This window comes from Chenopodium album, chromosome 13, assembly GCF_948465745.1.
Source record: "Chenopodium album chromosome 13, dcCheAlbu1.1, whole genome shotgun sequence".
In the NCBI taxonomy this organism is placed as follows: domain Eukaryota; kingdom Viridiplantae; phylum Streptophyta; class Magnoliopsida; order Caryophyllales; family Amaranthaceae; genus Chenopodium; species Chenopodium album.
This window is the reverse complement of record NC_137846.1, coordinates 53316161-53342394: the sequence shown is the minus strand read 5'-3', so window position 1 is coordinate 53342394 and position 26234 is coordinate 53316161. Positions and strand designations below refer to the sequence as shown.

Sequence of the window (26234 nt, the reverse complement as noted above, 5' to 3'; positions counted from 1 at the left end):
ATTTTTTTAAAAAAAAAGGTGCTGACAGAAACAGCTAAAATGAAGAAATAGAATGTAGTATAATCAATATCAGGAATGCTACAATTATGTACTAGTTGAATCTTCTTTATAACCGCATTGAAAAGATTATCTTCCTAAATTTATAATAAGTTTGACATTCCAGGTCTGTGTCTGAAATTTAGCTGCATGCCAATATATTCCGAATTTTCATCACGACATGCTACATACTCCAACTTCTTCAAGGTTTCAACCAAAAAGAGGTCGCAAAGATATAAGAGTAGGTAAGAGTCAGTCACTCAGGTAAAGGATGAAAGCATATTGCAAGATGGTAGCTTCTTCAATTGTATGTTACTGGCTTACTGCAACGGGAAATTCAACAGCAAGAAACCAAAAAAATTCAAAATCATAGTCTTTGTCTCCAAAAATGAAAATCAGCACTAAACTTGGAAACTTAAGCTATATCAATCACTGCTAAAAAAACAACATTTGTGGCTATGCGGAATGGCTGGTGCAAAGAAAGGGAAAGATGAGAAAATGCAAGACACAAGCCAGAAGCCAATACATAGTGTCAGTGTGTCACCTATAGTAGCACATAATACTTGACGACTGTCTTGTTTGATAAGCTAAACTCTGATTTATGGGAAAAATCTTTCAAACCCAAGTCTCAACTCTCAAGTGATTCCTATTCACTGCCCTACTTCAATCTAGAGACCCGACAGCTCTTTAATCTAGCTAAAATATAATGTACTTTAAACTGTAGAACTAGGCTAAAATTATTTTGTTAAAAATAAGTCTTTTTCCCCTACATCTTTTGCAGATAAATATATCTGCTACTTTTGCTTGTATGCAAGACTCTTAATTACTAGGAGGCCAAATTAATACATTCGGCCAAACATCAAAACATGGATACTATACATAGTCTTAGGTGTTCTCGGGTAAACCTAGCTCTGTATAGAGGACATATAAGATGTACATACTGAAGATCCTAATTATGTATAAGATGTAGTTTCAATTTCATAGTTTTCAACCCCTGAGGCCCTGATTATTAAATTTGGGTTGCAATTTGACAATTTACTACCACTACATCGCCAACAAACAAATCCAAAGAAAATTATAATTCAAAAACAAAAACTGTGCACTTTTTTTAATATCACAGAAATCAAAGAAAGCGAAAAAATGTTACTGTGCAAAAGGTTGAATTCCCCACCCCCCCCCCCCCCCCAACAAAAAAAAAAGCTAAACAAGATTACAGGTTATAATTATTTTACCTATAGTCAATGAAGTTCATCCACAAGCTATTTAACTACTAGTATTAATGTAACAATTATCTACAGACCTGTGATTATGGAAATCTAATGTTATGACAAACAATGTACAAGCATTTGTTTTGGACTAGCTCAGATTTACTATAAATGTGAGGACTTACAAAGGTTGTATAGTGTATACTGCACCCGTCAAAACGAGCAACTATGAATGAGCAACAATTTTAGCCATGCCACATTGTTTATGCCAATCACCCTCAATTGTGCACGGGAACACTACTGCAACTCAAAATTTATGGAGCAGCATCTTCTAATTTCTCATCCCATTGCGTATATATTTCTCATTTAGTATATCATTGGACTTGTATATATATATGTTATCCACCCTAGGACACAGCAGCATACATGTCAGCTTTGAGCACCCTACTATCTCCAATGACTTCAATTGCGAAAGACACGGTAGTAACTGCCACTGTCCCTTGTTGCTGTTATCAAGATGATCATTTCCCAAACCTACTACCTTTCTCCTCCAACCTTTGAACTCTGGCAGATTGTTTAACCAAAGTAACTCAAGAGAGGGCAAGAATGATAGTTCCTCTGTACACACCAATTGGGATGCAGGCATGAAACTGGAATTAGCCAATGAAGTATTTACTTCTATGTACTCCAACTTATCCAACCCTAAAAGTTTGAGGACTTTCAAATGACACAAGCTTCCCAGGAATGGAAGGTATTCCAACTCCCCACAATGAAAAAGACAAAGTTGAACAAGATTTGGAAGAAGGGTTCCCCAATCAGGCATTCTCGCACCATGGTACTCCTGCACCTCTAACCGTTTCAGATTAGAATGCGGCTGCAGCTCTTCCATCAAACTTCCTGCCATCTCATCATTAACTCTTCCACCGCCCTCCTCATGAGTGAACTTAAAACAAATGGCCTTGAGATGTTCCTTATTCCTCAGGTATAATCTATCCCTCGTATAGTCTTCCTTAACAGCATTATTAGCATCCTTTGGCCATCTGATTTGGATTTCAAGATCACCCTTCAGCTTCTCTAGAGCCTTTAGATCTTCCAGCCCGCTAAACCATTGCTTCCAACTTGAATTGCTCCCTTTTCCTCCCACTATAAAGTTACTTAGCCTATGAAGGCAACTCAACTTACCCAAGCCCCGAGGCATATAAGTCAGATGGTAGCAATCATCTATATCCAAAACCCTGAGCTTAACCAATTTACTCAAATCTTTTGGTAACTCTTTCAATTTCTCACACCCGGTTAATAAAAAAGTTTGGAGATTATATAGTTTTGTAATTGACTTAGGAAGCATTTCCAAATCAACATTATATGAGAGATCAAAATACCTTAAATGCAACAATTTACCAATGGAGCCTGGCAATTTCTTGATCTTTAACCAACTTAGGTCTAATACCCTTAGGCGCATACAATTTGCTACCAATGGCTCTAGGAAAAACAGGTCCACCGTGCTTAATAATAAACCACCTCGATCAACATGAAGATAGGAACGAATATGGTTCTTACTGAAGAAATATCTGCCATATTCCCTCCTACTGGCAACTGATAGATGGCGAATTTTTTTATCCAGGTTGCCACTAATGGTATTTATTGCATAGATCTCCTTTTCAGTGACACTTTGAGCCATGTCATGCATAAGATCATGTATCTTACATGTAATGATGTCATTAAATGCGTCTATTCTGATGTCTTGGAAGAAACATCTTCTCAGCAAGATCGAAAAATATTCCTCACCAGCATCTTCAATGCTCTGATTTTTATCTAATGGAACAATATAGCCTTGTGCCATCCAAAGGCTTATCAACATATCCTTCTCTATCTCAAAATCCTTGGGAAACAATGAGCAATAACTGAAGCAACTCTTTAGTGGAGATTCAAGATTATAGTAACTCAACTTCAATATGGGCATAATATCGTTTTCACCCTCCCTGATGTTGGCTAACCCGGTCTTCTGATATGACCTCCAAGTACTCTTGTCTTGACCATACAACAGACTACCTATCACTCTTATAGCAAGAGGGACATGAGCACATAAATCAACAATTTCTCGGCCCATCTCGACTAAGTCATGATCTGGGAGGTTTGATTGATTTGATCCAAATGCTGTCCTTTCAAACAAACACCATGAATCCTCCTTTGACAAGCCTTGTAGCTCATACATTGAACTATCTCCTATAATTGCTGCAGTTTTTTGCGAACGTGTGGTCACCACTATTCGACTTCCCGTTTGACCTCCAATGAAGTATTTAACCAAAGCACACCATTGATTGCGATTCTCAGTCCATACATCATCTAAAACAAGCAAATATTTATGATCGGCTAGTATTTTTCGAAGCTGTCCTTGCACCCAATCCATGGTTGACCCCTCATGCTTCCGGCCAGTAACTGAAGCCAGAATCTTACCAAGAATATCTTCCAAGTCCAATTCTTTTCTATCTTGATCAGAGACACAAGTCCACAACCTCAACGAAAATGCGCTCTTGACCTTTGGATCGTTGTAGACAAGTTGAGCAAGGGCAGTTTTGCCTAACCCTCCAATACCCACAATAGTAATGAAAGACACATCTTGCTGAGCATTAGAATCAAGCAGCATACCAATGATTTTCTCAAAGTCATCCTCTCTTCCAATAATATCCACTGCATTCACACAAGAATCGCTCTCGGGCCTCCTCTTCCTGTTAGGCTCAGGATCAAGCTTAAATCTAAACTGATTGTTGTAAGCAATAGCATCCAACTTCCTCTTAATCTTCTCAACCCCTCTAGACATCTTGTAAGCAACACCTAACTTATTAAAAAGAGAAAAGAAACGCGCCAGCTTGTCACTCTCTGTGAGTTTCTTCTGCTCAACCAGTGTAAAAAACTCATCCAACAGATCATCAACTTCATAGATTGCATCCTTGAGGTCCTCAACATAAAGCTGTTCTTCATCATCAAGCTCACGCTTGGCCTCTGCCTTGCGGAGCACAGTGTTGATGGCCGAGACAGTGACTTGAAGGTCACCAAGTTGGGTTTTGTAGCCAAGAATTGAGCACATCTTTTTTAGCTCCGGACATTGCAGCGCCGCAAACACAGTCTGAGCAATAGATAGCACTGTTCCAATGTCCATTTCTATGTCAAAAAATTACCTGAATCTCTTAAATCTAACGCTAAGTTCAGAAGTGATTGATCTAGTTTTAGGTTGGGTTAGATTGGCTGAACAAAAGGCTAACAACAAGCTCGGCTCGAATTGATTAGTCTTGTAAAAAATTCACCTCACACGTATATAATGTATGTATTGAACAGCAAATGTTAAGTTCCCACGAATTTGCATCTGTCTCCATCAATTGATCTAGTCAAATGTGGTGTAATTCAATAATATACCAAAGAATTACTATTAAGTTAGATTATAGTGTGATAAGGACTTATAACGTAACCAGAATTGAAATTATGACATTTTTTTTCGAATCGATTCGGTTTCATAAATCTTATGTTCTCACTGGCATTCATACAGTCGACCTAACTCTTGTAAACTCCAGCAACAAGAGCTAACATATTGAATTGCAAAATTCTCAATATATTTTTTTATTTTTTGGAAATAATATTTCACAAAAACACTCAAATTGCAAATAAATGCTCATAAAAAATTTAATTTATAACTGAGATTGAGATAAATCAGAACCTTTTCAAGCTGCTTCAAGAAAGAATTGAGAAATTTTAACCTTCGTTCCATTGCATGAAATCGACCTACAACCAAATTTACCAGAAAAAAAAATATAAATAAAAAATAATTGATGATTCGTGATTAACTTAGGTTCATCTAAACTTCTAAAGGAATAGAGAGAAGAAATGAATTACAGTTCTATGCGACAAGAAGAAATGATAGGGTAGCAACGACTAACAAGAACTTTGCGGGTTCATTGGTGCTCAAGATGCTCATGAGACGAGACAACTCACGAGCTATTCATATTCATACGATCAAGACTCGACATAGAAAATAGTCGAGATGAGCAATTCGCCCACGAACAATTGATTTCATTTGAAGATTGCAAGTTATCAAGCTGAGAGGATCTTGAACATGAATTTGTGCGTTTACATGAATTTGTGCGTTTAAGTTGACACAAACTTAGGCAAAAACAGGCAACAGGCAAAATTTTGGCACTTAACTAGCCTTGCTAATTGTAAGCGTAAATTCTGAGTAGAAGTAGAAGTTAATAGCTTACAACATGTGAGAAGAATTCTCTGTTACTGATGCTCTGTGAACAAAAAACTTCGAAGGCATGTGACTCGGTTATCCCATAGGTTTCGAAACCAACTAACAACACGGGAAAATGGGAAATAGTACAGCATGAATTAGTAAGCTTCTTAATGTCAATATAACACACATAGTTCCCAGTATATACTAAATACTCTCATTACACCTTACTGTTCACATTTATCATCCTACGACAGTGAACTAAAACTACACTATGACAACAAACCTACAGATTATCTCTTCTAGTTTCAACTATTAAGGCGTAACAGGAATGGAGTCTGAGGCAGAGATGTGGGAGGAAGCATCATCTTTCGATACGGAAACATAATTCACTGGAGCTGCTGGCCTGATCTTACCCTCTTTCGATGATCGAGTTCCGTTTTGATGGCTGTTTAGAGAGAGTCGACGATTAGGAGTCCCGTTGGGGCCTCCATTTGCACGCGGTCCTTTCTTATTTGCACTACCAGGTCTAGCAGGGCTAGGTCTTGAACTGAAAGCAGTTTCCTGATCTGTGCTTACCTGCTCAACATATTTCTTTTGATCCTGCAGGGTCAACACAGAAGTTACCATCACAACTAAACAATGCAATATACAGCCCATTTACCATAGAGGACAGGTACTAGCCTAGCCATTTCAAACCAACTCCATACATAATCTAGTGAGAACGAAAATCGAAGAAAAGGGGATGGTATTGGCTCAAAGCCTCAGACTTTTTATCATGTTTGTATGTTGTATCCAAGAATCCAGGCATGTAGTGCTCTATCTCACTAAGTTGTTTGATTTAAGAAAGTAGAATTTCCCACCACTATGCTTAAAATCCAGCCTATGTAAACAAGGGGTGAAATGGAATAATACGTGACCAGGCTATGCAGCCAGGAGTTTTGCTTTGAGCTGTTATAGTAAGTTACTTACCCTCAACCTCCGTTTCTCCTCCTCTCTTTCGTGCCTGAGCATGGCATATTCATCCAGCATAGCAAGCAGGGGAACTCCATCATAAGTGAATGTCAGGCCCCGGTCATCTTCCCACGTGCGAGTTTTGGCAACAAGAGTCTCAACCATCACTGCAAGGTCACAAAAGTAGGTTAATTCACATATTAAAGTTATAAGCAGTCTGCATTGTGTGAAGAATCAGTTTGGCAGCTACTAAATGCAGCTTCGTATTTCATCAAATATCATACAAACCTGGGATTTTGTTCACCAAAATTCTGGCTTTCTCTGCCCGCTTAAGATTTAAGTGAGCACCCCTGCTAGCATTATATCTGTTGTCATCCTGTAAAAATGAAAGAAGTTCTAAGTCAGAGGCCAACGCATGGGCATGCGCTCTACACATCACTTCGCTCAAAAGACAGGTGAAAATGATGACAAAAGAAGAAATATAAAACCTTCATTAAGGTTACTAATGGTTGTATCGCATAAACTAGCAATGCCCCATTGTAAAGCATAATCAATACCAAACATTTCTAACCTCTTGAAGAGAATAGAAAAGAAAGAAGCAACAAGACATAGAAAAAGAAATTAAATCCCTGAAATACAAAACAAAATAGAATAGAGCCATACCCGGTTGTAGTCTTCAAGCCAACTCTCTTCTTCACAAGCTGACATCCATTTTTCAACCCTGTCCAGTATCTCTTTTCTACTAAGAGCCTCTTCTTTGGCCTTCAAGATCTGACTATCCATGTCAGCAATCAAATCTGAGGGCTCAACATTTCCAGCATCAATAATTGCCAAAATCTTTTCCCGAGCAGCTTCTGTGTCAATTTCTATATGTGCACGGGCATATATCTCCTCAAGTTCACCCTGCTTCTTGAAGGCAATTTCCTTCATCCGACTAAACTTTAGATGATCAAGCCTCTCTACCTCAACCTCAGCCTAACCACAAAAAGTCCAAGCATAATGAAAAAACTATTGTCAGTACCAAGCATCATTTTTTGTAAGAGCAGCATACATAAAATAAAACTACAGTACCTGCTCAATCAGGTCCAGAGCAAGAGCACCTGGAATGGTCACTTCATCCACTGAGGCTGATATGTTACATGTAACATGGTCAAACAATTGTCGCTCTTCTTCAGGTGTGTCCATTAGATTCCAAAGATCAGTTAATTGATTAGCTAACTCTTGAAGCTGCGCATAGAGACACTCTGTTAGCCTCATGTTAGTCTTACATGAATGGCAACATCAAATTCTAACCTCACATCCCCTCATAGCAGCAGCTTATAATGAAACATGAACACAAAATTTACAAGGACAACTTGAGAATCACAGGTGTGGTACTCTTTGGTCAGTTTGGTTTGGTTCAGGTCAAGTCACTTTGGATAAACTCTAATTTTCCTTCTTTTTCCGGGTTGTTTCAGCCTTTCAGGGTAACCATTGGAACTTTGAGCCCAAAATTTTTTACATATTGAGTGGGGTCGGAACTTTAAGAGATCACATCAACTTTAAGCAGGTCTAAATGATGTTGAGTAGTTTGATCAATGGTTTACCTTTTGAAGCCTCTGTTTTTTGTCCTCTTCTAGAGCAACAACTGTCTCAGCAAGCTTAGACAGGGTTTCATCACTAATGCTTTTTGACTGCACACCATTAGAGTCATTCAAGCTTGGGTGCACTTCAGTCACGGTGCTGTAGAAGTCCATACCAAGGACAGAACAAAGATCATGTACAGTGCTCACAAATTCCAAGACCTTGTGCAGTCTTTCACTCTGTCACATCAACAAAATTTATGAGTGTAACTCCTATTAAATAGGACATAGTATCAACATGTAACATTTAAGGTTAAATTATACCTTTTCTTTTTGAAGATCTTGAAGTTGAGCATAATATTCCTCTAACTTCGGTAGGGATAAATCCGATTCATCAACTACTGGTGCATCATTCACGTCCAACTTCCCAGCTATTTCTCCACTAATTTCCTGAATCTGTCTCAGTACATCAGAGAACTCTCTCAACCTATACTCTTTTTGTTTACACAGCTTCTCCAATGTTGGTGCAACTGCTGCAAGTTGTTCCTTAATTGTTCCAGATGTTTTTTCAGGCTGCCCAAAAGTAATGTGTAGACTGATTATAATCAACACTTCAAATTCATATGTAGATCAGATACAAACAAGATATTGGCTTGTATCTCCTTAAAAAATTAAATAAATAAATTGAATTATAGTAGAATCAAACCATTCCGACAGCAGTTTTGTCTCCAAGAGCAGAAAAGAGGGTAGAAAGTTCAACATTAGCATCGGCCAAGGTCTGGAGAAGCTGAGCTCTTGATTTAACAGCCAGGTCAACTTTTCTTTTGTAAACATCCAGGCATTCCTGTTCTATTTGAAGAAGCATCTTGTCCCTATCCTCATCACTTTCACCAACTTCATCCCATATTCGCTACATCCAATCAAAAAAATGATAATCAGCACAATGCTAAGATGTTCAAAATACAATTATCTCATTTTTCTTTAATTACCTGTAACTGCTGTAGTAGAGACCCACAAGTGGTTTCTCCTGTAAGAGGATTTTCTGCATCTGCCACTGCCATTGAAGAAAAAGCCTATTACAGACCTGCATTGAACCCAAAGTTTCAGCTTCTTCATTTAAAAGAAAAAGCCCGACTTCCAAAATGATAAAAACAAAACAAAAACACAGAAACTATCTTTTAGCTAATGATCAAAACACACAAATAAACCCTCATTCCTCCATCAATCTCTCTCTCAGCAGTAAACCAACAAATAATCACACAAAACCACGAAACAACAAATGACTTGAATATTCCGAGAAAGAATACGAGTGATAATCACACTAGGACTCCCATTCACTCCATCATATATACAGAAAAGAAGCAATTGTATCAATCACCTACCTATGATAAGAATATAGATGACAAGGCAATAATATGTGACAGATCAACTGTCATTTACAATTGGTACTACCATAAAATTAATAGGTCAATCTAGTACTATAAAGTTGCAACTTAGCAAATAGCAACATTATCCACAAAATTAACATCTTTGGCATCACTCACCAATAACCCACATAATGATAACAACATCCAACTCTTATTTATATTATACTGATAATGTTTTTTTAAAAAAAGTAAACAAAAACATAACATGCTAAATCCACATAATAAAAAAATAAATAAATAAATAAAATTAAATTTAAAAAAAAAAAAAAAAAAAAAAAAAAAAAAAAAAAAAACCCTCAAGAATCAGCAATAGACCAACTCATCCATTTCACCAGACAAACAAGCAACAAATAGAAGATTTGACGATCTTAAACCCCAAGTCATTTTGATATATTATCCAACACCCATTTAGAAACCTCTTGGGATTGCTTGAACCAATAACCCGAGATCAAATCCCATCTACATCATTAAATTAAAAAGAATCAAACACCCATTTAACTAAAACAAGATCTTTAACTAAAACCACCTCATTAACCAACAAAAAAACCCCAGAAAAATCAAGAAAAAAAAAACCCAGTAAAAATCAAATCAAAACCCACCAAATGAATTAACTCAAGAAATCAGTGATTAAATCAAGAAATCAGTTAATCATTCAAATCCTTAAAGCAATAAAACAAAAATCCACTTCAAATTAGATAATAATACGACAAATTATCATTAATAACAAAAATTAAGCCATACCCATTACCAAAAATGGCAAGAAAAAGGCAATGTAGAAGTAAATGAAGTGAGAAGTAAAGGAAGAAAAAGCTTACACTTATGAAATGCTTAGGGTTTTCTGGGTAGTTAGATCTGAAGTATGTTGGTCGTCTCGAGGAGAGAGAAAGTGAGAAGAGTGAGAAAGAGAGAGTGAGTGAGGACTCTTGAGTGAAGGAAGATGAAGATTGAAGAAGAATAAGAGAGAGAAAATTACGATTTGTGAGTGTTAATTGAGGTGGGGCCTACTTTGTGAGCGACCCTCTTCTTTCTCTCTCTTTTCCATATGATTGTCTGAAAAGTTTTTTTTTTTATTTAGGGTAGGTTTATAATTTTAATTTCTTGTAATTAAAAATAATTTCTTTTTCTTGTTTGACAAATTTGGCACCTATGATTTCTTGTGGTGTTTACTGATTGTGATTTGTGAGTTGTGACATTGTTCCCTTCTCAAACGACAGTTTTTGCCCTTTAAGATCTGACTTGAGAGCACTGGGTCATGAATTAGTGGTCTCGTGGAGTCGTGGGTGGTTGTTTAGGCATGAGCCACAATGTAGCTTGGTTGCAACGTCGTGTAGTGTTCTGTCATACTTGTTTGATGGTGGCTATATTATGACTAGGTAAAATTTAAATCGCGATTCTATTGGTTAATGTATTAACTTATACGAAGTTAATAATAAGTTGTGTCGGATTTTGCCTTTTCATGCTTTCCCAATAAAAATTGTATACATGCTCATCTTATACCTTGACCTGACCATTGGCAAATCATGTTGTGTTTGGCTACCGTGTGCAACGCTTTTAAAATTCTTTTTTGGGTTTGAGTTATGGTGTCATGTGTTAGACCTTGATGATTCAATACAAACAATCTTATGTTCAAACCATATCTAAGGATTTTCCTTCTTAAAATCCTGTCCATTGATTGCACAAAAATGGTATGATCCAAATGAGCATCTTGCACATACATACATACATAATACTCGATCTATTTGAATTTTTGTGAAATTTATCGGTTTCATGCTAATCACTACGAGTATATTATAAGAAACACTCAACGTAGCAATAAACTAATGTAGATTTTCCTTCATGTAGATATCTTACAGAAAAGGACGTCGAAAAATACGAATAGAACGGCATACATATTCTAGAACTATAGGTGATCAAAGAATCTGGTCGGGGCGAGCCTTAACATGATACGTCGCGCCCAAACTCGCAAAAAAATAGCAAACTTGTCGAGCCAAAGCAGGTTTTTCGAGCTTTTTCAGGTCGGGTTTGAGCTTTTAACTAAAAATGTGTTTTAGGTTTGCCCAAACCTACCCTATTTTCGAACCGGAATGAGTCGAGCCAATATTAATCACCTCTGTCTAGAACCAAATTATTGTACTCCATGGTTCTTAGACCATCTCCGATAATGAGACTTGAGTGAGTTTTTTTAGAAGAGAGAGAGAGTATTTTTTGCAAAGGATACCAATAAGTTGGTATCCAAACTTAATAACTCCAAAAGAAAGTTGCTAAGTTTAGATACTCAACTTTAAGTCTCATTTGATAAAAAGTGTGGGCCCTTATCAATATTATAATATATATTTTGTAATTTATTTAAGTTTTATTTTATTTTATTTTTTTGAAAAATTTACAATATGGATTTAGTGGGCCATAAATTAAAAGTCACTTTAGTATACTTTAGAGAGTTTCACCATTGGAAAATTAGACTTCATATAAATTATTAAATTGAAAAGTGGGTTGGGTATCACCATTTGAGGTAAAAAACACCTCATTTTGTATTTTAATAATCAAAGTTGAATCTCACTATTGAAAATGGTCTTAAATCGCCATAGAATGTAACTATGTGAGTCACCTCAATTAAGTCCATCAATTAAGTCCAATTCCAAGTTGTCCAAGCAACACTTAATTCCTACTCCGTACATAATTACGGGGTAATTTGGCGAACAAGGTTGTAGTTGGTAGTTAGAGACGAAGACATTTGACTAGTTTTGCTGGTTTTTGACCAGCTTGAGCTAATAGCTGCTTCTTTGACTGGCAATCTATTAACTTTTGGCGCAACCGCAAAAAAGAAAATAAATTTAAAAATTAAAAATACTTCAATTATTTTATTTTATTTTATACAGCTAAGATAAATAAATTAAAAAAATAAAAATAAAAATGGACACAGGGATGGCATGCACATACTTCTTAACCAATCTTCACGAGTAGACAACCTTAAAAAGTTAATTAATAGGCCACATTAACACATACAAACAATTAACTATTTATTTTTTTATGTATCTTTTTAGTTTTTACTATTAATATAGTAATTAGTAATAGTTTATAGTCTATATCATAAAATAATACATTTACCGAGTTATATATTGTACGAACTTTTTGTTCCTTTCTTGCATTAGTGATTTTGGTAAAGTGCTTAAAATTCCATGATTAATCACTGTGATTGATTGATATTACTTAATAATACAGTATAAGTAAGTGTTACTTTAGCCTTTTTCATGGTAATGCGTGGAGCAATGGAGCATTGTCTCGAGACTCCCATGAAAACATGACCAGTGCGGCAATGCATTGACTCGGCCGCGGTTCATATAAGGATTATGTATATATCACTCCGTCGGTTTTTCTAAGATTCTTCTATATGATTAATTGATTATGATTATTTTTTAAAGTTTTAATTGAGTGGTACCTACTGTCAGAGATGATAAGTCAACCTACACTCTCGGATTTACTATATACTTCGTATTTTCTAATGCAGTAACTGGTAGCATAAATGGGCTAACATTACAATAATCCTATTGATATGTTTTAGCAAATGGAATAATGTAAAGATAATTATTCGGAAAATTTGTTGTAGATGAAATTTAACTTCAAATCTAGGATATCAGTATCATGTATGTATCCATTTATTTACGTAGATTAAGTCGTATAATGATGCTAGAATATACTATACGTCAATACATGCAAGTGTGTTGCTACTAAGGGCCTGTTCTGATTGACTAAACTAAACTGAACCGAAGTGAATTTTTTATGAGAGAAGGAAATTAAGAACTGAACTGAACTGAAAATAATCTGAAGAGAACATACCCTAACTTACTATGAGTTCAAGATAGGATGCTAGAATAGTTAGATAATTTTTCATGCGAAGTCATGAATAGAATTTCACCAAGTTATTTTATGAGGGAATTTTCTAATATCCCTTTCCTAAAATAGGCCTTCTTCTTTAAAAAAAAAAAAAAAAAAAAAAAAAAAAAAAAAAAAAAAAAAAAAAACTATGACATGGCACATGTATCTACCATGAAGTACTTTCATATTTAGTAATCACTAGTTTTTCACTTCTAGCTTTTATAATATAAAATTGATAAATGATTGATAATGAAATTCTAATCTTAAATAGCGCCTTAAACTTCACCAACTAAACAAGCTTGTATCCACTAATCACTGATTATTATTAAAGTGTTGGATATGTGAGTAGCTCAAATAGGAAGCAGAAACCAACATATATTATAGACTTTTATTTAGTAGGTCCTTTTCTAATTTATGAGTCCCTAGGAAGTGATGTGGGTAATAGAGTAAGGGGTCGTAACGTTGATGACCCATTTGAACCATCCAAAATATTTCACATGCAATTTGTCCTTCTCTACTGCTTCAACAACTAGGCATATTTATATATGTATTATTATTGTTATAATTATAGAAAAACAATATTAAAATGGATAGAATTATAATAATAGAAGTTCATTATTATAATGGATAAAATTCTTAAGCATGGGCCACATGACATGCACCCTTCTAAGGGGTCAGATGGGCCCTTTGCTTATTTATTTCAAGAAGTAATGTTTTAAGCCCAATAATTCTCTATTTGCCAGTTGGATTTTTTTTTTTTTAAATGCAAATGCAACAATGAGTCTTAAATGAACATTTAATAACAGCAAAAAATGATCTTTCAAAAAAATAAAAATAAAAAAAAAATAACAGCAAAAAATGAACAAGTAAAAAAGTGAACATTTAGTAGTAAAAAGTAAATACGAAGTTAAAAAAAAAATGAATATTTAATATATTAAAAATTAACATGATTATCATAAAATAATAAAATAGTAAGACCACACCCAATAAAATGAACATTTTGTAAAAAAAAAAATATATGAACACGTTAAAAGAATAAACATTTAGTAATAATAAAAAATGAGCACGTTTAAAATTTTTAAAAGAAAACCGAACACGTCAAGAAAAATGTATGAACATTTAGTAGATTAAAAATGAACATAAATTTCATATATACATATATGTTCAATCATTGCATATAATTATTGTTGAAAATAAAGATAAATAAATCGTTTAAAATATGTTCATTTTTTATGTACTCAAGTTTTCAGATTAAATGTATTAAATATTCATTTTTAAAGCACTACATATTCATTTTTACTACAAAAATTATACACAAGCTTGATTATAATTATTTTAACGCTAAAAATTTAAATATTGACCTTAAATCTAATCTTGGTTCATCATAGAGAAAATAATTAACATTTACAAATCCAGAAAATATAACCTAATTAAACCAAATTACAAATCAATAACATAACTAACATGTATCAAAAATTTCATCAAGAATACCATGAATCAAATCCATCACGAATCAACGAGTTTGAATTGGTTCTAAACCATGCACAAGTACGAGTTTCGATGAATTCTCTGTTTTAAGGCATGAATCTCCTTGAGATGTAAGAATTGCACGTGCAATACCTCCTAAAATGTTTGTGTCCAGAACTTGACCTATCTCCGTACAAACTTCATTTATAGAGTGTTGAATCGTCTGTTGCATTGATCCGCAAACTTATACATATCGGCTAGACTCGATATTAGCTCGTTGAGGGTCAACAAAGGATTAAACAAAAATAAGATATATTATTATCAAATATTTTTATAAGAGGAAAAAGGAATTGTAAAATTTGAACTAAATAATCACTCAATTTGTGATTTACCCCCAAGTGCTGAAAATCATTTCGAGATTCTTAAGACCATAAGGTTGTTCAGCAATTTTCTTGCTTTGATTGATCCCAATATTGTTGTATTCCATCATAACATTTTTTTTATTCATAGCCCATATATAATATCATTATATATGGGAGGCGGACAAGTTTTGAACTTTAACCTCTAGAACCAAACTCGTTGATTTGTGATGGATTTAATTGATATTCTTGAAGAATTGTTGATATAGGTTAGTTTATGTTATTATAAATTTGTAATTTGGTTTAATTAAGTTATATATTCTTTTGTAATTGATATTGCATCTATAATTTTTGTGTATTTTGTCAATTTGTAGTATGTGATAATTAAATAACAATTGATTATAGTAATCTTTGCCCCCCCCCCTCCTCTCTCTCTCTATCTCTCTCTCTATCTCTCTCTCTTTCTCTGTTTGTATTCTTTTGATTCCTAATCCATCATGTTATAGCTCAATAATTATTTTTTTTCTATGATGAACCAATATTAGATTTAAGGTGAATATCAAAATTTAGGGTTAAATAATCATAATCAACTTGTGTATAATTTTTGCAAAGATAAAAATAAAATAAACACGTAGTAATTTAAAAATAGACATTTAGTACAAAATGAACATTAAATACATTAAAAATGAACATTTAATACATAAAAAATGAACACATTTTAAACGATTATTTATTTTATCTTTATTTCATCAATAATTATATGAATTTGAATATATGTTCATATATGAAATTCATGTTCATTTTAATATCATATATGTTCATATATTTTTGACTTGTTCATTTTTTTCCATTTGTTTACGTGTTCATTTTTTATTACTAAATGTCTATTTTTAATGTGTTCATTTTAATTACATGTTTTTATTAACATTTTAGCACTAAATGTTTATTTTTTTACGTGTTTATTTATTTTTTTTTCTTGTTTAGGGTACTCAAAATCAAAATCGGATATAAATTGCGATTCCAAAATCGGATTGGAGTAAACATACCCTTTGTCTTTTGTGATATTTATTTTACAATTCAAGCATTGACACTCATCATGAACTTCATTTTGAATTTTGTTTTTTTATTTCCTCATAGTCAAAGTTTTATATTGACAATTGTGAAAAATTAAAGTACGTTAATAAATTAATAAAACGAGAGTAGTACGATTCTTGATTTTACATTTTCTGTAACCAATTAGCAATTATGATTAAAGAAGAAGAGAGCTTTTTATCCCTTTACCTCATTGTCCGTACTAACTACTAAGATGTTGCAAAAAATTATTGCATGAAACTTTTTATAATAATGATAACAACCTTGTGCACTAATGGTCCAAATCATGTAGATAATGTAATGATTTTTGGATTAGTATAGTATTAATGTAATTTGACACATATGCACTAATGCACACATATAGTGAGATGCTAAAAAAACTTAAATCTAAACACATGCTCATTCCAGTTTCACACACGTGCAATATTGATCTTGGTAATCATGTGTAACAGTGTTTTTTTATTATTATTATTATTATTTTTTTTTTTTTACAACGGTCTAAAAAGGAGGCTAGCTCTCAACTGACTCAAGACTACAAGGAGAATACTTAACTCTCTTTACCAAACTAATACAAGTAATTAAGGGGGATTGGGGTTACAGATACTACGAACTGCTTGACAAAGTATATAAGGGGATCGGGAAGATCCTTGGTTGGGACAAGCCATGAGCGGTTCCAAATCTGTTCCCTTGCAGAATATGACTACATAAGTATATATACTACTGTTGTTACCTCTCTCCTCTCCCCGTTTTCTTTTTATATACTCATTTACTGTTGACTTTTGATTCTAGGAGTGTTGGTAGATATAAAAAATAAGTGTATATTGTAAGAGATGGTGCATAAACAAGAGTAAATATGGGTGCGGGAGTGAATAGTGAGAGGGTGCATAAACAAGAGTAAATATGGGTGCGGTAGTAAGATGGTAAAAGCTGCTTACTCAAAACACGTATAAAATTGAATTGACGTCATAAAATAAAAACACTTCAACATGGAATAGGTAAACTTTTCACAAAGGAAGGAACTAAGGGAGTATATACTTGAATTAGTTTATTGGTCGGCAAGTCATTTGTATAAGAAATTGTCATATTACAATGACAATTTAAATACGAGTAGTATACACGATTGTTGACTCTAAGCGAAGGGAGCACAAAACTCTTACAAAAATTCCTTGGATCGGTATTTAATATTTTTTTTTGACGGGGGTATTTAATATTATATAGGCTACATCAAACATGTCCTCTCTCGAGTTAGACTTGCATACCTAGTGTTCCCAGTCATTGTATCCCACAAGAATCAAACCCTTGCATCTAGACGACAGAGGGAGGATCCATTTAAGGCCTTTTCATCTCTTTATCAAAACATCTGATCATTTATATTGGCTTTTCTATGTAATTATGTGCTACCAAAATATGAAAATGTGACTGAAAAGAAAACAACCGCTGAAGTTAAGTAGCTACTTCCTATATACAATAAAACTGATACTTCAAATGCCAACACTCGAATTACAAAATTTGAGTCACCGGCTAAACATCTCTATAATTAACTCAAATTTGGGTCACACCCCATGCAGTTTCAAATAACGCGGCTTCATTGATTCACAGACTATAGAGCATCTAAAGTAGCCTAATTATCAAATAAACAACAAAACAGGTTTTCTCCCCAGTTTTAGTATTTTTCTGCTTTTCACCTGATAATATACTGAATTTCAGCATGTTCTCTCAGCCACTCGAGCACTTTTGCTCCCTCCAGCACCTCTTCAACCTGAATAATTCAATACATAAACATTGAAGCATCACACTTGAAGAAGAAAGGAGTAAGGCAAGAAATAATATTTTATGGGCAAACAAAAGAGTAAACCTGTCCTCTGACACGTTCTTCATCGTACTCTTGCTGATGTTTCTTAAATTCTGCAATGGAGTTTTCAACCTCCTTGACCACTTCATCAGTTGATACCTGCATTCAGTATCATCAGCAAGTGGTATGGTTCTTTAAAAGTTACCTACAATGCCTTAACAATGAATAAGGAATTATGCACTGAGGTAACAAGGAAAGTGTAGTTGGATGCTTTAGCACAAGAGAAGAGGACATTAGATGAAATTTTCCATGGTTTAGCTAAAAGATCTTTACCTGCAAATTTTCTCGTTTGAAAATATCTCCTACAGCCAGATTCTGTTTTATGATCTGAATTATATTTTCTTTCTCTTGTTCAATGTACTCACTTACAGTCTTCGGATTTGTCAAGGATGCCAACTGCTCGTCACTCAGCTTCATTTGTGCCTATAAAATCAAATGGAAACAGAAGAAAGAAAACATTAGGATAGGAAATTGAATGACAGATGGATCATGTATTGTGGAAAACCCATAAGCTACTTCCCAATACACCTGGCAAAACTGGCCTAACCCAGTTTAGCTTGAGCCAGCCGCCCAGCCCTGAACCGTACTTGTAATTTATTAGGTGACTGATATTGACCCAATCCGAAATTGACTAGTCACAAAGCTTTTTAAAATCAATGCCGATTGATTATTATACTCATTATAAAATAATGTAATTGACAATAGGCCCAAATCTGACCTAACTGCATTTGACCTGGTCCCCCGGCCTGAAACTGAACCAAATGACTTATCATCCAAATATGATTCAAGCCAAACATCCCATTTTCCACTTGTTCCTATTATAAATCACCTTCTTAAGTTCTTTTTTTTCCTACTCTCCAGCCACATATTTGAGGAGTGAGACTAGCTTTGTAGCATGTCAAACCAAGCAAGCCTCTCAATTTATGGTTTTTCTTTAATGTGATCCAATTTACTTGGGCAAGTAGTCACGTTGGATTTTCCGTATCTCCCTCCCTATTATAATACTTTTCAGGAGCAGTTTCCAGTCTCGCTCATACTGGGACTGAGGAAAATAGTAAGTGCTGACCTGAACTTCCAGAAGCTTTGATCCAAACATCTGCCTGCCTTCTTCCTCATACAAGGACTGAGGAATATCAACTTCGACCATCTGTATTTAGAAAAAAAGATTTAAATTTAGAAGCTGTGACACCCTAATGTAAGATTTACACAATTTTTTTGAGGTATAATCTGAGTTCTTCAATGACTCATTATAATTGCTATTCTAGAGAAGCTGGCATAGGTGAATTGAAAAGACAGCAATACCTTACGAATCTGGTCTAGGATTGCATTATCTGTTGCTTGTTCCTTGGCTGTTTTCTCAAGCTCTCGGCATCTCTGCAGCAATGCTTCCCTGACCTGCAAAAATGTAGCACAAGTAAGATAATGACATATTAATTTCCTTCCTAAAGCCACCACAAGCTACAGTCATCTTAAACAGCTTACCTCCTCCAAAGTTGAACATCCTGGCAGAAGCTGTTCAGCAAGGGAATCGTCAAGCGGTGGCAGCTCTCTGTAAAATAGTTCTTTACACTCTACCTGGATATGAAATATTCGGGTACTTAAATTATTGTTTGTTTATAACTTTATAAGAACAATTATGTCATAATCGAACTGCAAATTCTATTCAAGGAAGAAATAACATTTTCTTTACTGTAGTGAAATGCAAAATTTTACAGAACATATCATGCATTTTTGAATTCAGCATAAGCCAATGTATGTTTTTTGTTCTCTCCTTCTTATGTTCCTAGGTAACATGAGGTTCTGCCGAAAGCACAATACTCACTGTGAATTGAGCTTGCACTCCACGAAGGTCTTCTTGTTTCCACGATTCAGGAAACACAAGTGGAAAGGATTTTGTTTCACCTTGTCGGATTCCAATTATAGAATCAAGGAAACCAGGAAGAACAGTTTCAGCATCTTCCGTGTCAAAGTTGAAACCTGAAACATACAAATCAATAGTTAAAGACTTAAGAGTTGATGCACATTACCCTTGGCAAATTACCTGATTATACTTAAAGTGAGAATGACAAATCTTAAGCATGAAATGTTGAAAGTCTGGCACATAAATGAAGCCCTAACACTTCTCACATCACATAAAATTATGATATTGTTCTAAAGGGTGAAAATTCCCCAAAAGTAGCCAGAAAGCTGCATCAAATTCCGACAAAACCGCTTTCTCATGCAATATTGCTTTTAAGAAATTGTGTCCCTGACTTTTTGTCGTTACCTTATTAAGTTTTATGGGTCTACAGTTATATTTCGTCGAAAAGTGCAGTCCAAATTCAAGATAAGTCGATCATAGAATCCAAAGATTCCAAAGGATAACTGTGATGTTCACAATAATGTAATTTTAATAGAAAGTGGCTAAGATCATAGAAGCAAAACCTTTGCTCTCGGCAGATGGAATCTTTTGAGAACCTTTCCCACCTTCCTCAAGTGTTGCTGCTGATACATCCACTACCACAACATCACCAACCTGCATACAATCAATGATAACCGAGATATATATCAACTTCAGTATGCAGAAGAAAAAATAAGCAATTAAATAGCATCAGTAAAAGATTACAGGGAAGTACTTAAAGATAGTAGATAATTTTTTCAAAAGCTCATATGCTGGAATTCAGAGAGAGAGAGAGAGAGAGCATCAGACATTTGCACCACTGAAGAAAGAAGAATCAGTAAATCCATTTGAAAACTCTCTCTCAGTCTCGCACTGCATTTCATTGATTGAAAAAAAAAAAAAAGAACAATTGCTTTCTGGCTAAATTGTAAAACCCTGACTTTATCCTGAAATGGAGTTACCAAAAAAGTTGGATCTTATTTTGTACACACTCTCTCGCCAATCCATAATATTACTAGTTCCACGATATCAGAACAACATTAAATGCCACTTCACACTACTAATGCAACTCGAACAAAATCTATCTAACTTCTTATTATGGGTTGAAATTTCAAATAAATAAATAAATAAAAAAAAAATAAAAAATCTATATTTTGGATTAGAGGGACTATACAGTAGAACACAGACTAGAGTGCTTGACCATGATGGCCTAACTGTGCACGATTGAGTTATGATATCTAGCTTCTAGCATCTCATTTACGTAAATGAAGCTTTGATCAAATTTCTTTCATGATAGTAAATTGAGATATGCTTGCTTAAAAATAAAATAAGAACTTTTCCACTCTCAACAGTTACCTGAAGCCCTCTATCAGTCACTATTCTCATTAGACCTAATGTCTTATGGCGACGTTTTAGCTCTCGTTCGCAAGCTACCTCAGCAGTTATTTCATTATCTATTTCAACAACAATCTTTAAGTTCTTGTATCCATCTTCAGGATTCCATCTCACTTCAGGCATCACATCTACGACGATATCAAACCTGTATGAATTACACAAAAGTATGATACAAGATGCAAGCAACAAAACAAAACACATGAATTTAATTGTAAGATAAGATGGCCCCACATTTACTTGTAATCAGACTATCAAATCAGCTAAGCCCAATAACAACGCACATCCTTAATTTTCAACCATCATATATTAAGTGTTTAGACCGATTTTATATTCAAATGAATGAAGCCTTGATGCGCGTGCAATGAGTAGTTTATAGCTTCATCTTCCCAATTTGCGTAATATGCGTTTAAGTTGTCTGACGTGCATGATACATATTTTATCAAATTGTTACCAGAATACAACAGATAATTCATCACATAATATAAATCACTTACTTCAAAGAATTTGATGAGGCATACATCTTCTCCAACTCTGCAAAGGATGTAATGATTCTAACGGAATCTTGTAAAGCTATTTCATTTACCTTTATCAGATGACCAACGAAAAAAAAAGTAAGAAAATTAATCTGTAATCTCATCAAAGCAATTATTTTCACAATAAAGCATAGTGAGGCTAAACTATGAATGCAGAATGGTGCACTCATCAAGCAAAAAAATTGGTGTATAAAGGCATTCCACATAAATAAGAAAATTCTATTGCAATATATTCAAAAGGAAATGGATTATACCGATGACAAGGCATGAGGAAGGGTCCTTTTGAGTATAGACTCAATAGTAGCCCTTTCAACATTTCGCTTCCCAGCATAGCTAAGAAGAATACTGTCTGGAACTTGCTTTCCAGGTCGAAATCCAGGAACCTAGGAAAATAAAATCATAACTAGTATGAATACGAGTAATCATAAGATATACTACGTATATACAAAGACATGAACTAAGTTACAAGAAGTCCAGAAGGAAAGTGAGTAAAACCAACTCAACCAATCATTAAGGCAATACCATACCATTACTACAATGCCCCTACAAGAATCCTGCCTAGGGCTGGGTAAGGAAATTCAGTATATGGAGTTTTGATTACCAAAGAAGTCAACACTCCTTGTACTATAACTGTAAAGAGATTGTTTGGGAAATTCCGTTGATGCATTATATGCTTAGTAATTTACATCAAGCAAGCAGAATTGTTCATTGAGACATCTGACTTAGTCAATTGTGACCCAAAGTCAATAAAAATTCCCAAGAAAACTGGTTCCAACTTCTACTGAGTCGTACTATACATAAGAATTCAACAACATCATGGATTAAAGGTGAACTTCATCCAAAAACATAAATATATGGACAAAAGCCCTTAGTAAACTAAACCACAGCACAATCTTCTGGCTCACATAAAATTATAAAAGGGAACAATATCCAAACACATATCAGCACATCAAGCTTCAAATGTGAATACAGGTCCTCAGAAAGGCATAATATTTCCTCCATCCCGTTTTAATAGGCCACATTTGGTTAAATGTCATTTTTAAAGGATTCATTAAAAGTACCATAGTTACCTTGTTTTTTAAAATGAATCTTATGATGATAACTGATAAGGGCCAAATCCTTAGATATTTGGAAGTAATATGGGAAAATTCATGATAAATAAGAATCAGTTATGAAGTGGCCTATCATTTTGGGATTCCAACATAGAAATATGATCTATAAAAAGTGGGACGGGGTATTTAATTCAATCAGTAAACAAATTAGGTATATGTCATATTGTCATGCATATATACTAAATTTAATACAGGAGCTATTATTTACAAAAAAAACTTTCTAATAGGAATGAAAAGTGTGGAGATGAGCACCTTTGCCTGCTTCGAAAGCTCTCGCATAACTTTTTCATAGCAATCTTCACATACTTCTGATGGAACACTTACAGTCAACTTGACCTGACATGAGAAAACACATCAAATTTAGAGGGAATAGAGGAAATTTCAATTGAAGTCCATGATTTTTTTTTTTACTCACAAGACAAAATTCATACTTGTATATGTATATAAAAATTTACATACTTATAGAAAAATTGAAATCACAGACAGTTCAATCATAAATAGGGAAAACAAAGATAACCCATTTATATTTTCCAATAAAAGTAAACTAAATAAGAAACAACCACATGATAATTCAACACTAAGAGAATAACCCATTTGGATTTAAAGTAAAATTTCAAGAAATCAACCAATACCCAATTGAGAAATCATCAAAGTATGCTCAATAGTGCAAAAAAGATTACAAATTTAAAGACAAAAAACTTGAACAATTACTCTAGAATTGGGTTCCTGAATCTCTGTGATGTCAAGATCAGCAGGAAGCTTATCTTCCTTTTCGGCATTCACGGTCGAAGACGTAGCAGAGGATGAAGCTGATAAATGGGTTGGAGCTTTGGAAAATTGGTGTTGCAGGGCAGAGAATTGGCGGGAAGAAGGAGAAAAATGGAGGAATTTGTAAAGGGTGTTGTTGGATTTGGTTAAGTGAAGAGGGTGGAAATTATTGGTGGGTAAGAAAGAGAAAGAAGAAGAACGAGTATGGAATGAAAGATTCATGGAAATTGCTGAGCTCCAAAGTTCTAAAGACATGGCTGTGCTATACTGTTTTTCAGTGGAGTGAATAAGAGAGGGAGGAAGTTGTTTGATTGGATAAATGTAATCTGTCTATCATCTATGATATTTGGATATTCCTATTTCCATTTTATTGTCACTCTTTACGAGTAGTAATTTTTATGAGGGAATCCAGGTTACTCAGCACTTTTCACAAGTCAATCGGCCCAATTATATAGATTAGTGCTTGAGAATACAGGAGAAGTAAGAAAACACCCCTACTTTTAAACAAATGTAATGATGATGAGAGTCCCTTGCCATCTCCGCCGAACAATTTTGATTAGGTAATTATAATAGTAAATAGCAATTCACATATATGGGTACTACTTTTGCATAACAATTCATCTTAAAAAAAGGTTTGTCTAAAGTGTATTCATGGATAGAAGTTAAATTATAAAAATAAATATTTTTTAGCAGTTTTGCTACTAAATTACTTTACTTAAAAATCCTTTTCTTTTTAAGTAAATATAAAAATGTTGAACCCTAAAAGGAAATTTATAAACTTTCTCAATTTTAAATTAATTAATTATGAAAAGATTCTAAATTGATTTGTTAGAGTAATGTAGAATCTTCTGAGTTACTTTCGTCCGCAATATGCCTATGGACACACATTAGTAATTCTGTTTTAGAAATGCACGGTTATCTTTCAAATTCTCATATCGAATTTCATCCATACTCTCTCTCCTGCTCCACTCCTCTCACAAGCTTTATTTATTGTTTTTTAAAGAAAGATACACGTTTACAATTAGGCTCATCTTCTCTCAAGACTAAAACCTCACCCGGATAAATTTGGCTATCTGTTTTATGTCCTATTATGTTCTCCCTCCGTTTTTTTTAATGCATCACTTTGATTTTTGCACTATTCACATACCATGGTTAACTTAATTTTTTCACCTCTATAAAATAAATAAATGTTATTGTATAATATATCATTAGATTAGTCATATCATCTAGTTTCGTAATATAGTTTTGTTACAATTTTTACTAATAAATAATAAAAGATATTAATGATCAAAGTTGCGTCTTTGTCAAATGTTCCAATCAAAATGATGTAAATAAAAGAAAACAAATGATGTAAATAAAAGAAAACAAATGACGTACTTCGTCGTAGGAGTATAAATTACTCTTCATTCCTCAACAACGCAATATCAAACCTCTTAAATAAACCATATCAAAATGCAAAACCCTTCATGTGAACCCTGAAGAAGAAGCAAAGATAAAAACAACAGTGAAACTAGTAAAAAACCACAACAACAACAATGGAGGGACCCTCCACAACCTCAAACACACACACACACACACTCAAACTCACTCTCACTCTAACTCGCGCCCTGTAAGAGCTTCCCGCTATTTGTACGGCAACTCTTCTTCTTCCTCCGCTTCTCCGGCCACCTTTCGTGGGCCCGTCCGAAGGTGGGAGAAGAAGTGGGTCCACGTGTCTTCATCTCACTCCTCCACCCCTTCTAAACCTCGCAAACTATTCCTATCCAACGGTCTCAAACCATCTGATGCTCCCCTTCTTCTCTGTAAATGGACCCCACTTTCTCGTCCTCCCTCCGCCGCCTCAGAAACCACCTCCGCCGCCGTCGCCGACGGGAATTCTAATACCGATCAAATCTGTCGTCGCAAGTTTCGGTATACTCCGGTGGGTCCTTTAATTTGCCCTTTTGGTTTAGGCCAATTTTGAAATTAGGGTTTTTGGGTAGTTGAATGATTTCAATTATATTCAATGCTTTGCTAGAAAAGGAAATAACTTTGATATATATGTACCCTTTATTATTAATTTTTCTGGGTTTTCAAAAAATTTAAATTCCCCCCCTTGTCTCCTTTTTTTTTTTTTTTTTTTTTTTTGGTTTTTTTTTGGGGTTGCGAATAAGGTTTTAGGTAGAAAGTTAGGGTTTTTGGATGAATTTATTGTTAAATGTTAAAAAGATGAACACTTTCATGGATGTTGGTTGCTTTTACTTATAACGATGAATACTTTCGTTGATAATTTTTCTTTTTTTTTTTTTCATTTTGTGATTGGCTATGAATTTCAGCTTGCATGATCATGATTTTGTTTAGACCCTTCTTGCATGGGTTTGATCCGATGAAGTGACCTTAATCTTTGTTAACGTGCTTACTATAGTAATATAATATGTGTATGCTTACTGCTTATTAGTAATTAATTTTTGAATGTGTTAATGATTTATTAATTTGGGGAAGTGTTGAATAATAGAGAA

At 34.3% G+C, this 26234-nt stretch overlaps 3 protein-coding genes across 3 annotated transcripts; all 3 read right to left on the bottom strand.

The window, feature by feature from the left end:
• Positions 1-1515: 1515 nt before the first annotated feature.
• On the bottom strand, positions 1516-4510 carry LOC145576937 (putative disease resistance RPP13-like protein 1). The gene has a single exon (XM_081634637.1). The coding sequence runs from the start codon at positions 4396-4398 to the stop codon at positions 1573-1575; it is 2826 nt and encodes a 941-aa protein (XP_081490763.1). The 5' UTR covers positions 4399-4510; the 3' UTR covers positions 1516-1572.
• Positions 4511-5592: 1082 nt separating this feature from the next.
• On the bottom strand, positions 5593-10367 carry LOC145574967 (65-kDa microtubule-associated protein 1-like). Its single transcript, XM_081632870.1, has 10 exons — positions 10222-10367; positions 8969-9063; positions 8686-8889; positions 8304-8552; positions 8004-8219; positions 7489-7644; positions 7081-7392; positions 6706-6793; positions 6436-6584; positions 5593-6066 (listed from the first exon to the last, which is right to left on the bottom strand). Exons 2-10 carry the CDS (start codon positions 9038-9040, stop codon positions 5779-5781), a joined length of 1734 nt encoding a protein of 577 aa, XP_081488996.1. The 5' UTR covers positions 9041-9063; positions 10222-10367; the 3' UTR covers positions 5593-5778.
• A 7268-nt stretch (positions 10368-17635) lies between these two features.
• Positions 17636-24079, bottom strand: LOC145574966 (trigger factor-like protein TIG, Chloroplastic). The gene is made up of 13 exons (XM_081632869.1): positions 23680-24079; positions 23221-23304; positions 22111-22239; positions 21818-21906; positions 21285-21468; positions 20474-20564; positions 19872-20026; positions 19532-19624; positions 19352-19444; positions 19116-19196; positions 18323-18472; positions 18053-18148; positions 17636-17956 (listed from the first exon to the last, which is right to left on the bottom strand). The coding sequence occupies exons 1-13, from the start codon at positions 23989-23991 to the stop codon at positions 17879-17881; spliced, it is 1635 nt and encodes a 544-aa protein (XP_081488995.1). The 5' UTR covers positions 23992-24079; the 3' UTR covers positions 17636-17878.
• Between the last annotated feature and the right edge of the window lie 2155 nt (positions 24080-26234).